The sequence below is a fragment of the Oncorhynchus clarkii genome, chromosome 16, assembly GCF_045791955.1.
Source record: "Oncorhynchus clarkii lewisi isolate Uvic-CL-2024 chromosome 16, UVic_Ocla_1.0, whole genome shotgun sequence".
Taxonomy (NCBI): Eukaryota; Metazoa; Chordata; class Actinopteri; order Salmoniformes; family Salmonidae; genus Oncorhynchus; species Oncorhynchus clarkii.
The window spans coordinates 64945158-64964095 of NC_092162.1; the positions used below are offsets into that span (position 1 = coordinate 64945158).

Consider the following 18938-nt stretch of genomic DNA (forward strand, 5'->3'; position numbering starts at 1 on the left):
TAGGTCCATGTTTTCATTGAAGATGAGAGGGATGGAACAAGTGAAGATGTATGACACTGTACTTTCACCACCAGAACTAGTCCTGGTATAGCAACTACTGCAAGGTTCATACACAAAAAAATAAGAAAATAACTTGAAAACACATATGTTTTGCAAATTGCTCTGGATATGTTTGCAGATTATGGGGCTATGGGGCTGCTGCCTGGGGTAGAGAATTTGTCAGGTGTCTTGTGTGTACACACAATTATCGAATAAGTTAGTTCTACCGTTAATGTTTTTATTGTGTTTGGGTTTAGTAAAGTTAGATTTGGGAATTTGGGCCTATGCTTGGAAAATGTTGTCATGTCACTGCTTTGATTTCTCTAGCCCTGTCCTCTGCTGCGGTCGGTAAATGCAGTCATTGGTTCTGATTTTGACTAGGCTGGATTAAGGTGTAAATGCTGTCATTAGATAACAGATGTTTACCTTCAACAGTAGTCAGCTCCAGGACCCCTCTTGAAAGCGAGATGTGCACATCTCAAGAGGCAAAGTTCCTGGTTAAATAATCCTTAAATTAATACTTAAAAAATCGAAAATATAGATATATAGAGATATAGATCAATGAACTGATGTCAATCACAAGTCATATAGAATGGGACTGAGGAAAATAAACCGAAACCCTGTTAAAAGGATAAGAAGATTCATGAGGAAGGGGAGTTTTTCTCTTTCGTTCGTACCAACTTGCAAAAAAAACAGGAGTCTAACGCTGAACCAAAATCAGGGCCTAGATCCATTAATGTACCTTCTCACAAAATCACACTCCTATTGACACTCTCACAGGCAGTCCTGCACACACACACACACACACACACACACACACACACACACACACACACACACACACACACACACACACGCACTCGTACACACACACGCACTCGTACACACACACGCACTCGTACACACACACGCACTCGTACACACACACGCACTCGTACACACACACACACACACACACACACACACACACACACACACTTGTACACACACACACACTTGTACACACACACACACACATGTACACACAGTAACTGCACTCATGTGTAGTACCAGTATAGTAAATATTGAGTGACAGAAAGCTATTTGTACAGTTGAAATGAGAGGGGTAACTAGGGCTAAACAAGGCCTATCAGTTTCATCGCCACCTCTCTCCTTCTGCGTGTGGGCAGGCAGTAACAGATGGACTTTAACTCAATATTGGTTTCACTGTAAATAGCAGTGCTTAGTAAATTGCCTCCTACAAAATCCTGCTCAACTGTGCTACTGCAACACAGTAACACTGTCTGTCCAAAGTCCCCTGTCTGTCTACTATGTTAACAGAGTCATGCTGGGGGATGGTAGAGGAATACTACTATTTAAGTTCACCAAGGGTGTCCTTAGGACAATTTTTTTTTTTTTTTAATTGCAGATTTCAAAATGTAGCTATCATCATCATTGTCCCATTGAATGTATTTAATATATATTTTACAGATACAGCTTAAGATATCTAATAAAATAAAATATATGTCATATAAATGACAGACATAGTACTTCCATGACCACCCTTGTTGTACTTCCAGTTAAATCCCGGTCCAGTGGTGTCTTTACAGATGACTGCTGCCAAAACAATGTATTGGGATTGGTCAACTTTGGCTTAGTATGATGAGATGAAACTAAGGGCCTGGTTTCAATTCGTATCGTGGAAGAATCACGTTAAGATCCGCGGTATAGCTTGATTGAAATTTAAAGGCAATGTTCCCCGCGTTCATGGAGATTCCATTTACGGTAAACGACTCAATCAGAAATTCCCTTTACATTTCAACGCAGATCTTACATGATACTTCCTCGAAGGATTAAATCCCAGCCCTAAGATGTATAGGTCTAAACTTCCTGCTGTATTTGAGTTTGATCGTCTCTTTGATGAGATGGTCCAGTAATTGAAAATCTCATGCATGGTTTGGTTGGTGAGGAGACAGGTATGCACTGCACTAATTGGGGAACATGAAGAGTGACTCAAATTGATTGGTTTATTTGTTGTGTTCATTCCTTAACAGCATGGCTATGGTCATAGCTGACTACTCTTCTACACGGGGTTCGACATTATAATAGTGCTAATGTATTTCTGAATAAATATAGTGAATATTTAAACTTACAGGGTAAAATATTAGTATAATTCAGTATGCTATTAGTAAAGAATATTTTGTGATATGCAGAGATGGATTTCATAGATGAAGTCCAGGATGATTCACTCCAATGATTCACTCCAGTGTGTTTCCGACTATGTATGTATAACTACTGTCATGAAGCCAATAACATGTGCAGAAAGTAATGGACTATACACGTCTACTTCCCTACTATTCTCAATAAGTCAATACTCAATTAAAATAATGATTGAGAGAGAGAGAGAGCTAAGACACTGAATGAAAATGGACAAACTATTAACTGATTTGGCAAACTAATGTGATTATTTTTGGAAGTTACATGCAAGAGCACTGATGTGAAAGCATGCGATATGTCAGAGGCGTGCCACACACAGATGCTATCTTCTCCAGTAAACCTATTAATAACTGAATGGATAGAATTAGTTGTGAATGTCATGTGCTTTGAAAGTCTATTAATACAAATAATTATCAGTTATGTGTGACAGTTTGGTAATTACACATCTCTTGTTAATTCACACACAACAAAAATGTAATTCTTACAACAATTTAGATGTTATGGACAAATACATGGCCACTGCCAATGTCTCAATCTCTCCTCTCTGCGTCCCCCTCACTGTCAAACACTCATACAGATCATCTATTCCAGCACGTACAAACACAGACAAATCTTCCACATCACTGTCTTTCATACTCTATACCAAGAGATCTCAGAATATTCTCTCTTGAATCACACAGAATTCACATACACAAATACACAAACACACGAAAACATACTGTTCATTCCCAGATTCATACACACACACACACACTCGTACACAAACACACACACACATACCGACACATACCGACACACACACACACACACACACACACACACACACACACACACACACACACACACACACACACACACACACACACACACACTCTCCATCAGAGGAACTTAATTCTATAATACTGATTTCCTTGTGAATCAATACAGGTGACTCCAGGCAGAAAACATTTGGTTGAGGTACAAGTTACATACAGTTAATGTAAATACATTTTTTACGTTTTGAATTTCTCAAATACTGACAGACTCAATTCAAACATGCATTTCAATAATTTCTTGATAGTTGGTATATTTCTAAATCATTACTGACACATTAAACAACAATATTTCATCTTCACATTTCTGTAGAGTAAACAAGTGACTTGCTACACCCACTATCCTTACACACTGTACAGCAAGTTTCCATTTTACACATTTATTTGTGCGTCATTTCTATATTGAAAGTTCATCGTATTAATAATGCACTGCCAAAAGTGCAGCACAAGCATAAAATAAGGATTCAGCTTTGAGGACCGGAATCGGTCTAAATTATTGAAGAGGTACGGCTGTCTTCCTCAGTGCTAGAGGGGCTGCCAATGTGAAGGTAAAACAATGACATCAACACTTTCAATGAACAGTTTCATGCATTCCTAACAACGAGGACCAAAGCCTTCAGTAATACTCTCCTGTTAGTACCATGGTAGGTTTTGAGATGCCAGAATATAAGACAACCTCTGTAGTGTAAGTGTGAGTGTGTTCTGCATACCTGTTTCAGCCACTTGGGAGATGTCCACTCCCTGCTCGTTTGCCATGAAGCCTAGAATGGCGAACACCACAAAGCCAGCAAAGAAACTGGTGCCACTGTTGATTAGAGCTAGCATGAAGGCATCCCTGGACAGAAATAAAAACAAAAACAAAGGGAGAAATAATCACAAAAAACAAGTCAGAATCATACAGGAGACAGTAAGTGCAACAAGAGGCCAAGGTGAGACCATTCAGCTGTCATATCACTTACTTGTAGCAGTCATTGTTGAATCTGTTGTAGCTGCCTAGGGCAGTGAGAGCTCCAAGCCCAATAGCATAAGAGAAGAAGATTTGTGTGCCAGCATCAATCCACACCTACCAGACAGGAATGATAATGAAAACTGATCAGTTTAATCTGCATCACAGCACCAGAGTTAACTAATCTAAATAATCAATCAGTTAGGACTGTGGACAGATGTGTGGATGATGGGTCGCACCTGCGCCTCGCCAAGCTTGGACCAGTCAGGCTTGATGTAGAACATGATTCCATCGTAGGCACCAGGAAGAGTCACCCCTCTCACCAGAAGGATGATCAGGACGACGTAGGGGAACGTGGCAGTAAAATACACAATCTGCAGCGAAACAGGGAGACCAGTGTCATTATTCTAAATTATCCATATGATATTTCGGTTACAGATGTAGGATCCTAATTTGACCAGTTTCTCACAGCAATGAAATAATCCTGCAGCAGCAAAATGTGAATCATTTTTGTAGGGGTTGTAGGGTTTGATACAAGTCCAAAGTTTTGAAGAGGAAATTACTAAATTTAGATGCCTTTTTAAAACTAGAATACATGACACATTTGCATTTCCTGCTGTACAGGAAATGTCCTGCAACAACAGGGTGATCTAATTAAGATCCTACACCTGTAGATGTCACATTATGAGAAGACTTGCAGAGTGGTGCAGTCGGAGACCTAAAATGATTGGATGTCATTTCAGCCTACTGTAGTTTCATTGACATGCATAGTGTGAGGAGCTGTAATGTACATAACTACAGTTTGGCTGATCATTCACATTTCAGACTGCAAAGGTGTCAAAGGTGTCAAAGGTGTCTGACACAAGGGGATTGCAGTCACAGTGACATGCTGGGGACTTTTCACATGAGCAATGGGAATATAATTTATTGCATTCCTGCCAACCTAGCACCCGTACAAGATAGAGCTAAGTGGAAGTCTTTATCTAATCAGGTGAATGTTTCAAACACTGAACTTTGACCTAGTGCCATATGAACCACTGTATTATAAAGAGCTTTTCTACAAGGCTGTTAGATTTCAAAGCCAATTGTTTTTGTGACTTGGCGGCCCAGGCACACCTTCAGGCATGACTACCTACTCTCCGTAGCCCAGTCTACTTGACCTAAATACACAGCTAATGTAGGACACCCATTCCCGACCAAGCCCTTATTCATATAACAAACCCATTTTGTATAATCATTACTCAAGCACTTATCTTTGATTAGCAACTTCAATAGGCCCTTACCTGAAAACTTGTAATATTAACTAGAGAACATTTCTATACGTTGCATCTATAAATGTTGTGGATGTATAGCTAATTGTCATTAATTAATTACATCACTAAGCCTATCCCTTAAAGAATAAAAATAAAAATTCCCTCTTGCTAAAATGTGAGCAGCTCTGACCTAACCTAATGATCTCTTAAAGATAAACTGTAAGTCATTTTAATATCATTACTATAAAAATATAAAAACAATAAAATGTTAATGAACACTAGAGGTTGATCTCATTATCTGGACAGAAAGTGCTGCTACATATAAAGTGATCTAGAAATCCTGATAGAGATCCATATAAAATGGACCAGCGCTGGAGATAAACACTGATATCATTTAGAGGCTTGGATGTGATCCCACCTCAACAAGCAGAAAACGTGGCTGTTGGAATATTCGCACAGGGCCCCAGTCACGTCGCACTGCAGTCAACCTACCAATTGCCCACCAATCAGAACGCACCATGTGACAGGGACACTTTGTGATATGTCATAGCCACACCCTCTGTCCTCTTTATGTTGCTATAGAAACACTGCCTCATCATTGCCTTGCTGTCACACAGCAGGAGAGGGTGGCACTATGTGAATCACACAAGGTTAGGAAAAAGTCACACTGCCTTCTCATTCACTCATGACTGAGAGTCCATTACCATAGCCAGAACTAAATTAGAAACCTATCTCCTCTTTCTCTCTGGGAGAACTGTATATCTATACATTTTAACCCTGTTTCACATCTATTTGTTACTTTTCTCAGTAACCTTTCTTGCTGTTTTAATATAATTCCAGACTATGTTTGATACCACACAGCAATATCCTTCCACTGCAGCTGTATTAGCCACTGAGTTGTTCTAATGCAGGTATCCAATCAGAGACCAGTGCAGTGACCTGAGCTGATGTAAAGCAATCTGTCTGCCACGGCCGGAGGATAGTCTGTTACATAACAGTTAGCTATAGGAGATACCTAAGGACCAGAGTGAGTCACATGTTCATTGCAGTCACCATCGTGGTGCTCATATAACTAATAAGATAACGATGAGCTTTTCAGAGAAATGTGTATTAGTTACCTTGCCTGTGGACTTCACCCCCTTCCACACACAGAAATACACCATCACCCAGACGGCCGCCAGGCACAGCAACAGCTCCCAGTTGATGGATCCTGGGTAGTCCAGCCCTTGTGAGATGTTCAGCACCTTGTTCCTGGAGGGAGGGGTCATAGAGTAAAACTATATGAAAACATGCGTTTGTCTAAGTTACAGGATAGAAAATGAACGGCATGATGCTCTACTCCTGTAACAAAAGTCTGCCCTTTGTCCCCAATAAAAGCTATGTCAGTCAGTAACAGCATTTGGCATTTTCTACCTACAGCCATGACAAAGGCACTTATGTCCCTGCACATGCCATAAGGGAGAGTGGGAACAAACACTCTGGTAGTCATGGACAACGGGACTAGAGGACTAGAGGAACAGAGAGGGATGAAGAACTGGGCCGAGGACAAATGAGATTCCAAATCAGAACACTAACCAGTTCTGTCACACTGCTCTTTAAAAGCAGAGCATTCAAAGGCCACTCATTTTTTTATTTTTTATTTAACCTTTATTTAACCAGGGAGGCTAGTTAAGAACAAGTTCTCATTTACAACTGCGACCTAGCCAAGATAAAGCAAAGCAGTGTGACAAAAACAACACAGAGTAACAGATGGAATAAACAAACATACAGTCAATAATACAATAGAAAAAGTATATATACAGTGTGTGCAAATGAGGTAGGATAAGGGCGGTAAGGCGATAAATAGGCCATAGTGGCGAAATAATTACAATATAGCAATTAAACACTGGAGTGATAGATCTGCAGAAGATGAGTGTGCAAGTAGAGATACTTGGGTGCAAAGGAGCAAAATAAATAACAGTATGGGGATGAGGTAGTTGGATGGGCTATTTACAGATGGGCTGTGTACAGGTGCAGTGATCTGTGAGCTGCTCTGACAGCTGGTGCTTAAAGTTAGTGAGGGAGATATGAGTCTCCAGCTTCAGTGATTTTTGCAGTTCGTTACAGTCATTGGCAGCAGAGAACTGGAAGGAAAGGCGGCCAAAGGAGGAATTGGCTTTGGGGGTGACCAGTGAAATATACCTGCTGGAGCGCGTGCTACGGGTGGGTGCTGCTATGGTGACCAGTGAGCTGAGATAAGGCAGGGCTTTACCTAGCAAAGACTTATAGATGACCTGGAGCCAGTGGGTTTGGCGACGAATATGAAGCGAGGGCCAGCCAACGAGAGCATACAGGTCGCAGTGGTGGGTAGTGTATGGGGCTTTGGTGACAAAATGGATGGCACTGTGATAGACTGCATCCAATTTGCTGAGTAGAGTGTTGGAGTCTATTTTGTAAATGACATCACCGAAGTCAAGGATTGGTAGAATAGTCAGTTTTACGAGGGTATGTTTTGCAGCATGAGTGAAGGATGCTTTGTTGCGAAATAGGAAGCCGATTCTAGATTTAATTTTGGATTGGAGATGTTTAATATGAGTCTGGAAGGAGAGTTTACAGTCTAACCAGACAACTAGGTATTTGTAGTTGTCCACATATTCTAAGTCAGAACCGTCCAGAGTAGTGATGCTGGACGGGCGGGCAGGTGTGGGCAGCAATCGGTTGAAGAGCATGCATTTAGTTTAACTTGCATTTAAGAGCAGTTGGAGGCCACGGAAGGAGAGTTGTATGGCATTGAAGCTCGTCTGGAGGTTAGTTAACACAGTGTCCAAAGAAGGGCCAGAAGTATATAGAATGGTGTCGTCTGCGTTGAGGTGGATCAGAGAATCACCAGCAGCAAGAGCAACATCATTGATATATTCAGAGAAAAGAGTCGGCCCGAGAATTGAACCGTGGCACCCCCATAGAGACTGCCAGAGGCCCGGACAACAGCACCCCCATAGAGACTGCCAGAGGCCCGGACAACAGCACCCCCATAGAGACTGCCAGAGGCCCAGACAACAGCACCCCCATAGAGACTGCCAGAGGTCCGGACAACAGGACCTCCGATTTGACACACTGAACTCTGTCTGAGACATAGTTGGTGAACCAGGCGAGGCAGTCATTTGAGAAATCAAGTCTGTTGAGTCTGCCAATAAGAATGTAGTGATTGACAGAGTCGAAAGCCTTGGCCAGGTTGATGAATACAGCTGCACAGTATTGTTTCTTATCGATGGCAGTTAAGATATCGTTTAGGACCTTGAGCGTGGCTGAGGTGCACCCATGACCAGCTCGGAAACCAGATTGCATAGCGGAGAAGGTATGGTGGGATTCAAAATGGTCGGTAATCTGTTTGTTAACTTGGCTTTCGAAGACCTTAGAAAGGCAAGGTAGGATCGATATAGGTCTGTAGCAGTTTGGGTCTAGAGTGTCTCCCCCTTTGAAGAGGTGGATGACCGCGGCAGCATTCCAATCTTTGGGGATCTCAGACGATACGAAAGAGAGGTTGAAGAGGCTCGTAATAGGGGTTGCAACAATTTTGGTGAATAATTTTTCATGCTGTGGACCAATTACTAAAATCCCTTTTCTAAGTGACGACTTGCAAAATATTTCAAATAATTAACTGTGACTGACAAATAACAATGTTTTATTCTTAGAACTTTCGGCACAGACGTCAGTTCAACGTCTAGTTTTGATATAATAGTGTGTTTTTCCATTGGGATAGAGGAAGTAAAGAACTTACTCCCAGAATTCAATAATGGGAGAACGCCCATCTGCCAGCTCCTCACATGTCATGTTGCCATAGGTAGTGTTGCCAATGGTGCCATTCAGGCAGTCTTCATGATGAAAGATCTCGATGCAGCTGGGCGTGTTCCAGGGGTTGTCACAGGTGGACCAGGGCAGGGTAGCGTTGAAGGACTTGATGAAATAGTAGAAGGCCCAGGCTAGGACCATGATGTAGTAGGTGTTACAGAAGAACACTATGACCATGGAGGCATACCCCAGTCCTGGAGGAATACGGAGCAATTCAACAGTTTAGTGTTCAGCACTGAAGAGACAAACAGTGCTTACTTATACATTCATGTCAATTTTGTAAGAAACATTGGAGCAGTCTTGATTTTTATGTAACAAAGGTGTATCAATTCTTAGAATAAAGCGATAGAGGAATACATAGTAAATAGGCCACAGCTGTGAATGTCTGCATACTGCCTTTCTATTCGAAAGGATCAGTTAAAAGACTTGACAAATGGCTGTACAAATGTTTCAGAGCAGCCACACAAACTGCCGAGAGAGCAAAATGTTCAGTACCTTTAAATAGAGGTGCGATGTTCCACACGTTGATGCTGCCAGCCTTCATAAACTGTCCCAATGCAATCTCCAGGAAGAATATAGGAATTCCCCCAACAACCCCAATAATGAGGTAGGGAATCAGAAACACTCCTGTGGGGGACAAACAGACAGGTGTTCAATGGAACAGTAGAGTAATGCACTCCTTGGGTCACTATGGGGGATGTATGAGCTGCACAACGCATTAGGATACCCATTATTAAACCACCATCTTATGTTCCCTAAAGAAAACATCACTCTGCGACATCAAATGGTAACAAGGATGCAACATAAAACCTTCTACCTTATAGTCTATGCAGCTATAGTTGGTGTTCTCATTATATTTTAATAGCTTTAAAATTATTCTTAAAGAGGTAAAGCAAGCCCCACAACTTTACTTCATGTAAAGTTACCATCTAGTTACATTTTAATGGCCTTATATAACTGGGTGTGAGCAGGAAGTGCATATTTCAGTCTCATCCACTAATTGGCACAGAAGGGGAGTCCATTTTATCGGTGAAAACACGCATGCTCACCTCACCCCTCCTACGTCTGCCTACACTTCAGTATGTTCAAATGTGACTGTGATTATGTTTGCTGCATTGGCTTTCATCAAACAGGGTCTAGGAGCACGGCAAACCATCAACAGTAATAACGCCATGGCTGACTGATTCCAAATGAACATCAGCAGCGGTAGCGGCTTAAGACTGACTGGGGGGGTGGAGCAAGGAAGGAGGTGGAAGGGGTGGTGGGAGGAGAGGGAGGGAGGGGTGGTGGGAGGGGAGGGAGGGAGGAGAGGGAGGGGTGGTGGGAGGGAGGGAGGAATGGTGGGAGGGACAGGGGGCTTTGCAGTGGTAGTCAGCTCCTGCTTCAGCCTATAACGCAGATTATCCATTGAACAATGTGCTGCACTGAATGAAGCTGAGATGACGTCACCTTCAGCCCAGAGGTCTCCTGATAGGCTGACATCGAGCGCCGGGGAGGGCCATGGGCTGCGTTATAAAAAGCACCACCCGTTGTGTAACGTAGGCTCTGCAGGCTAGTGGAAACAGCCAATTCCTCCCTGACAGAAAAGAGACATGGATGCGCAGAAGCAAAGGCTCTCCTTTGTGAAGAGGATGGGGTTGACAAACCAATCTGAATTAGCAATGGGGACTCTCAGCATGTAAACCAGCCTGAGAACACAATCACAATCCCTTCATACAGTTCAACACATATCCAGGGTGTGACTGAAAATAACACATAATAGCACCTCTATCAAAGGAAAAACGTGTGAACAGCAATTTCTACAGGGTGTGATTCAAGGCTAAAGCGGTTTCTTTAAGAGGAGACTGTTGCCATTACTACTGTATTGAAGACGCCTGACAAACTCAGTAAGATTGGGGAACTGCACGCACTATACACCACTGACCTGAAAGAAAGATTCCAGCATCAGAGGGAAGAATAGCTCTCTCTCTCTCTCTCTCTCTCTCTCTCTCTCTCTCTCTCTCTCTGTCTCTCTCTCTCTCAAGCATCTATAAAATGTGTAGTCATGTGGGCTTTGTGAGGGCTGATGTAAATGGCTGTTCATTTGCAAACAAAGCATTTGCTATAGAAGCAGCGGCAGTGATTATGTGTGAGAGTGTACACACACACACACACCCACACACACACAAAACACACAACAGTCGCAGAGACAGTCGCAGAGACAGACACAGGACCGACTCAGTGACGGCATGCCGATGAGTCAGACAGACGCTGCCTATGGCGCAGAAGGGGAAGGAGCTACGTAGTGCGTCGTGACTCCAGTCAGAGCTAGCAGAGCCACTGAGGCATTCCAGCCTGTCAGGAGACAGGAACCTGACTGAGACTCTGCTCAGCCTCTTAATTAAACAGTTAGATAGCAGATAGAGAGAGAGTGTAGTGAAGTGGGGGAGGAGGACGGTGAGAGAGGGAGAGAAAGAGAGGAGCTATTTGTCCACAAGATGCTACTCCCCTGTTAATGGCATCTCCCACTGAGGTAATGCTGTTACCACTGGTGAACATGCTAGTTATGTGATTATGGTGAACAAGGTCCTGCCTGGCTGGTAGATGCAATCACCTCACCATATAGTGATTATGTATGATAATTACTGATACTGTAATTCTCTTTTCAATAAATGGCCATTTTTAAATTAAGAAAACATGCTAATGAATTACAAAACTTCTACCTGTTTTCAGATAAAAACACAATATTTGGTATACTTAACTTTTGGGGAGGTTATTCATAGTACCCTGAGGAAGGCTCACATTTAAACTGAGTCACACAAATAGAGAACCAATTCAGGTACATATGGCATGTGCTAAGCTTTCTAATCTTGATTAAGTAAGAGTCGGGAGCAGCTCTGAACGCTCAGTATTGACAGGCCTTTCAATCCTTTTTCTGGTTAGTTGAGTGAACTGAGAGGAGCAGCTAATGCAGCATATAGCAATACAACTGAGGTTGGTTAGACCAGGTGTAATCTCTTGTGGACAGACTACATAAATCTAAAAAATAAATTACACTAGATTTTTGTTCTGGTTTAACCAAGAATAGAGCAGCAGGTGCATCATTTTGTCCGCTGATCCCTGGGCCCTGCCAATAACAAGCGTCAAAACACTGACCAAGCTCCAATGGGACACGTGTGGACTTGGATTTGACTTATTGTTGTGGTGTACATGACAATATATAAATACTCCCCTACACCTAGGGTTGCAAAATTCCAGGAACTGGTTGGAGGATGCTGGATTTCCTGCTTATTCCTTCCTGAGTCCGGGAGTCCTCCAACTGAGATTTCAGGAAACCAGGAAATGTATTGAAAGTTCCCAGAATTTTGCAACCCTACATACACCCTCCCCGCCCTAACATTCACATGGAAATGGTATCTTCCATGCACAGATGCAATCTCTTGTATGGTCCTGCGAAATTACTCCCGAAGCAACAACAAAACAATTGCAAATTGTATTGATTTTTAAATGACAATGTGCTATGCTGTCAAAATCACACAATAATTGTAATTCATCTCTTATTTTGTGAAGCTTAGCTTTCCCCTACAACTGAGTGCCCTACTTTACATGTTGCTCATGATGCCTGATTTTCAACTCCCAAGAGAGCCAGTAAACTTGGACAGATCACCCTGTTGGTCATCTCCATGTTAGTGGATATGTTGTTTACAATGAGATTACGGCACAAGAGATTGGCACACCTCTTTAAAGCACAGTAGGTTGTTGTCAGACGTGCTTGTTCATCCAAAAAAAGAAATAACTGCAGTGTCCTAAATTCGGGAATAGAAAAGATTAGCTTACATTTCAAACATGACGGTGCATTTATGTTGACCCATCCCCTTCATTCATGTGCTTCGTTCAAGCAGAGATACCGTGTATGTTACTTCATTATAATGACTACACACGCCACACTGCAAAGATCACCACAAAACCTAAATTGCGTCCCAATATTCTCTCCTTTTCTCCCAAAGTGTGCACTTGTTCACTTCCCCTCATGGATTTGAAAGGTAATTAATGGTATATAGAAACTCCCTCTCTAGCCCATGCCTACACCAATCCAAAGCGTTTACATTTGTAGGGAACAAGTACACAGTGCACACCATAGAAAGGAGAGATTATTGGAAGGCAACCATATTGAACATGAATTCTCTCTGCTGCACTACACCAGCATAAACATCATTCAGAAAAGCTGTGCAGGGTGTAATTGGTCTTATCTAAATGCCAGGTCAGAGAGCACACAGACATTTGCCCGAATGCATTGCTAACCTGAGGTGACATCATGTAGTATAGCGTTACATATATCCCCAGAGCATTGAGCTGACCTAACTGGGGGTTATAGCCTACCATTCCCTGCCTGAGGCTGAGCCATATCCCAAACAACACTGCACCGGACCGCACCATGCCACACCGAACAACACCAAACAACACCGAACCACACCAAACCACACCAAACCACACCCTACCACACCGAACCACACCAAACCACACCGAACCACACCCCACCACACCGAACCACACCAAACCACACCGAACCACACCAAACCACACCCCACCACACCGAACCACACCAAACCACACCGAACCACACCCCACCACACCAGCTCCCAGTCAGAGAAAGGAGATTAAAAGATTAACAGACACTCTTCATAATCGCCCGTCCACGTGGGGTGAGGAGATGATGTCACTCGGGGCAAAGGGCCAGCGTACTGTAACCCTGCGGTCTGCGCATCACACCCGCTCAGATGCTGGACTCACTTGCAAAAGGCAAGCCACCATGATGGTTGATAGTGTGACGTACACTAATTAGACACTGTGCCAAAGAGCATTATTCTGCTAAAAACAAATTGCTGGATAACTGAAGCTGACAGAAAATAAACTTTACAGATTGCTGTGTAAAAAGATAAATTCATAAACATAAATTCAACGTTATGTATTCTTTGACAAAAGAGGGCAAATGACTGAGTGTTTGACTTGGACCCAACTGGAAGCCCACTCTGTCTGACAATCCCTTTACGGTTTTGATTCAAAAGAAGGACTAAAAACAACACAAAGACATACTCAGTCTGCCTGACACCGTGCATGACCTTATCTGATGACCGAAATAAGAAAAATATGCTCATGACAATATTCCCTGCAGTGTAATGCCAAAGGGCCTTATTGGTGGGTAGTAACATGGCTTGGGTCCTTTGCTCTGATGAGAACACGTAGTCCGCTGCACGGCTGCAGACACACTGCCAAGGACAATCAGAGAGCTCACTGCAGAGCTCGTAAATCTACAGGCTGTAAGGCTGCTCTCTGACTGGGTGCTACCTGCTGCTGCTGCTGCTGCTGAGCAGGCCAGGCTACGCAGTACAGTACTGCTCTGGCTAGAGAGAAGGCAACCCCATCACAGGAGAACCCTAAAATCCCACAGCTCCCAGACAAACTCTCAGAGAAGAGTTATCACCTGTGCTGCGTGCTATGAACCCATATACTGAACATATGTTTATGGATGTGACAATAGGATAGTTACCGATGTGGTCGTTGATAGATATGCCTTCTCTCTATTTGAAAGGAGCACAAAGAATGGGGAATATTGTAAAATGTATGATGGTGATAGGCAACTGTACTTTGAGTAGACGGTCTATGTCGTTATATTGCTTTGATAGTATAGACAAGTCAGATTCTAAAACTTCATAAAAATTGCCATCAATACAGACTACAATGTACAGAGACACCAATCATAGAATGTTTAACAATACTTCCTGACAGGTAAAGAAGATACTTGCACTTGGCAAATACATTTATGTGTGTATTATAACAAGTCAAAATAAGCAAATATAAAGATTTTGACAAGAATGTCCTTGCATGACAGCAGATGATTTGCCATGGCAACTAATCCACCTGTCATGTTACAACTGATGGGAATAGGAAAGAGATTTAAAGAGACTTAAACCCAAGTATCGCTTGAATGAGGAATCAAATTAGAAAATGAAATTCATCCAATGTACCTGGGCATTAAACACCCTCACAGTGCATTGTTGTAGTTGAGGGATGGCAGAGATGCCATCTCATTAGATCTACTCTGCAGCAGCTTGGTTCTGTCTGTGTGAACAAGACCTTTTCAACTTGGGCAGCTTGATTTGATTTGGCAGAACCCTGCAGGGGTCTCCAAGGAAATTTACACAAATCCAGAGACACACACTGAGTCTGGCAACCTGAACTAGGAGAACATCTTCATGTTACCTTGGAGCTCCTAGTTGGGGGTAAAACAAGTATTTTTTAAGAGGAAAATTTAAGGGATCACCCAACGCGCGCTCCTGTCTCTTTAACATGTCTCTTTTCTCTCACTGTCAGGTCACGACTGAAGCTCTTTGTTTTTTTTACAGAATTGATGTTTTCTGTTACAGTTCCCACCAGCTGGTCGCCATGCCCTTTCCTTGCCCACCACCGGTAAGGTCAACCTGAACCGCCTCAGAGATATCCTTTATCCAAATAGTTGGATGGATACATAGAAACATTATCCCAGATGATGTTGCTCATGGATCCCAAGTGTAATAATAACACCAAGCGGAGCCCTAATACAATTTTTAGCCTGGGGGATTCAGAGGAATTTCATTCTTTACTCAATTTCTTTAACTCTATACACCAACCAAATATTTGTGTAGCATATAGTCAGTATTTATTCAGGTTCACCTCTCTGGTTTCATTTTTTACACTAAATATATATTGATACTCTGGAGATCCTGAGCTATCTGGAAGCCGAAACACCATACTTTCACTGACAGACAGTGATGAATTCCACTTTGTTTTTCATAAAATCCCTCCATATCGATCACTGTCTAGATACTCTATTAAAAAAAGATAGTGCATGGTTATGTAGTTTTGTTCAAACAGCCACTTATTTAAACCCCCAAAAAATACACATTTTCAGTGAGACAGCATCACTTATTCAGTGAGACAAATCCTTCATTCATTGAGTACATTTTAGCTGCTGTCCAGATGATTGAGGGCACATGGAGACAGCTATTTCATTGAGGCAGATACACTGCATCTCTCTTTGATCACACACTCATATTTTAGACAGACCTCATCATTATACTATTGTAGCGATGTTTAGTGAACGCCCTCATCTCGAACCCAGGTCTCCCAGCCCATAAGCAGACCTGCTAACCAGTGCTCCAATAGGGATGATCTATTTTGGGGGGTGGATCGTAACAGGCCTACCCAGGCAAAGTTTGTTACACTATCCCCACCGTTCAGGAGAGCGTGTCCCCGCGCTTCACTATACCAAGTCCCTCACCTGTGCACACCTCTCCAATGGCCCCTAAGGCACAATCCCACCACAGACACCAATGCAGCGAAATTTGCAAACAGCGACAGTGTAAAGGCCCTTCCTGGTCTCAAACCTGGGTCTCCCAGCCTGTAAGAAGACCCACTAAGGGTGTCGAAACAGGCCTATCTAGGAAAAGTTCATGAAGGACTTGCCAGTAGAGTGTATCACAAAGTTTTCTCAATAAATGCAATTTCAATCTAATGAAACAACAAGAAGATCCAATTGTTTGTTCCACTGAGTTTATAGATCCGAACCTGGTCTGAGATGTTATGGCTGCGATCCCCGTACAGGGACCAACATCAGGGGAAATTTCAGAGTGACATTCGTAACATTAAACATTCTTGAAAATGCAAGTGTTTTACACCCTTCAAAAGATTAGAATCTTGGTAATCAAACTACGTTTTCCAATTTAAAATAGCTATTACAGAGAACAAATCCCATGCTTTTGTTTGAGAAGAGCAATCAACAACAGAAACATTTTCCGCCATGACAGTTTTTACACATTCATATCTGAAGGTAAAATTATGACTTACATTCTGCTACAGGCAGTTCGATTAGGGTATGTCTTCAGGCGGAAATTGAGAACAAAGGGATGCAGCCATAACAGGTTAAGCTGGTAATGGTATTGTTTTTTGTCCATTTCAATGGAAAGGTGTGTAAACTGTGTTTACCATCAAGTCTATACACAGGTTTTTCTATTGACAGCAGTAAGTCATGTTTTAATGTAGTGTTTATTACACAAACCAAAATCTGTTTTGTTGTGGGAACAAAAATGTAATTTCCATGTTGTTTCACAGCCAATCTATCCAAGCACTGTGTATGTTGAATGTATAATCTCTTTAAATTTAGACTATTCTCATCTGTAAATGGACAAATCAGTTTAATTATACTTGTTGTTAAATTATTATTATTATTATATATATATTTGTTTTGCATATGGCAATCCATTTTACACAAATGATAATGATAATACAGTGGCAATGTGAGTTCTGTTCTGACATTCTCCAGCAACATGATGTGTATAGAAATGAACAGGACTCACCCACATCCACCCCCGTCACACAGCGTCATACGCAGGCCCACATGTGAGGTATGACCTGACGCTCTGATCAAGGGTAGAGAACGGTGTGCACTGTGCGGTAATCTTCACGATGAACAGCCAGTAGAATAGATAGACAGCCTGAACTGGCGTTAAAATATATCAAGGTGGGCACTGTAAGCGATATTGTCTCTCTATAATACCGTTTCTGATATAGACTAAAATAATTGTGTGGGTAAGAATGTGAGCTACTGCTATATGAGATGCCTGCAGTGCCCTCACAGGAGCTGATCATATGATTATTGCTTTGGATGCTATGACGTCTATACAATCCCTCACATAGACATCTCAAGGCAACATGTTATTCGCTCAGCCACATTTTCAATTGTTTTAGGGAATTTTTATTATGGGACAGGAGAGCCATCAGCCACTATAGGGATTTCAATATTTTGTGTTTAGATTTTTACTGGTTTATTTAGGCTACTGGTTAACTTACCTCCACCATTTTTGTAGCATAGGTAAGGGAAGCGCCAGACGTTTCCCAGCCCTACAGCGAAGCCGACGCAGGACATGATAAAATCCATCTGTCTGGTCCATTGCTCTCGTTCGGGATACCCTGGCACTGGTTTCTCCACTGACGACATCGTGCCAGGTGTGGCTCCGCATCCTGCCCCGTCAGTTCCACCAATGAGGCTTCCGTTCACGCCAGCTTGGTGCCCGTTTCCGTTCGGAATGAGGTGACCCTTTTTCTCCTCCCCGAGGACCACGTTCACAGCACAGCAGTCAGTTTCGAATGCAGGTTTCTCCATGCCAATTACGCACTTGTAAACAATGCACCCTCAATTTCCCACTAACACTGAGGAGGAAACCAGTGAAAAGATCGGTGAAGATTCAGGACAATAGATACAGCTTTCTTAAGCTTTTATTCGTTCGGGTCGATTTCCCTGGACCCGAAGATGGTCCTTTGTTCTTCTTCTGGCAATCCTATGGGAATAGGATCTGATTTATTTCCCCTTTTTAATTTAAGGGTATGATAAGTCACTTGAATAGGTATAATTTGTATCTCTATTATCGTATAGCAATGTCAAACGCGCAACGATGAGACGGAGATCAGAATTAAATGTTTATTACATTTGAGGTGTATAAAAATAAAGGACACTTGCCCCCAAAGAAAATCACCGAATTTGAGAGCACCTTCAAAAACAATCTACGAAACACTTGAATGTGAGTCTGAAGAATCGCATGGGAACTTATCTCTCAAAGAGGAGACGGGTGTCGAGGCGAAAAACTCAGCGGGCTTTGCGCGCGCTCGATGACGAATGTAACGGAATTACATTCGTGGTTTTGTCTTTAGATTCCGAGGCTAGATCATCCTGCTCCTTGGCTTCCTTCGCTTCGGAAAAATACTGACAATATGATAGGTCTATCGCGGTTATCCTTAGCTGCTCTCTCTTGGTGCACTGTATGACAATTAACTGAGCCTGCAGCCGCGCGC

General features: G+C 42.4%; 1 protein-coding gene across 1 annotated transcript in view; it reads right to left on the reverse strand.

Moving 5' to 3' along the window:
• LOC139368924 (solute carrier family 6 member 8) overlaps positions 1–18938 on the reverse strand; it is a 29032-nt gene extending 10094 nt beyond the window's left edge. The window contains exons 1-7 of the mRNA XM_071108424.1: positions 17940–18938; positions 9570–9701; positions 9004–9268; positions 6365–6497; positions 4233–4367; positions 4007–4110; positions 3758–3882 (exon numbers count right to left, since the gene is read on the reverse strand). Coding sequence (XP_070964525.1) covers positions 3758–3882; positions 4007–4110; positions 4233–4367; positions 6365–6497; positions 9004–9268; positions 9570–9701; positions 17940–18252 — 1207 coding nt within the window. The 5' untranslated portion in view covers positions 18253–18938. The remainder of the gene's footprint in view (positions 1–3757; positions 3883–4006; positions 4111–4232; positions 4368–6364; positions 6498–9003; positions 9269–9569; positions 9702–17939) is intronic.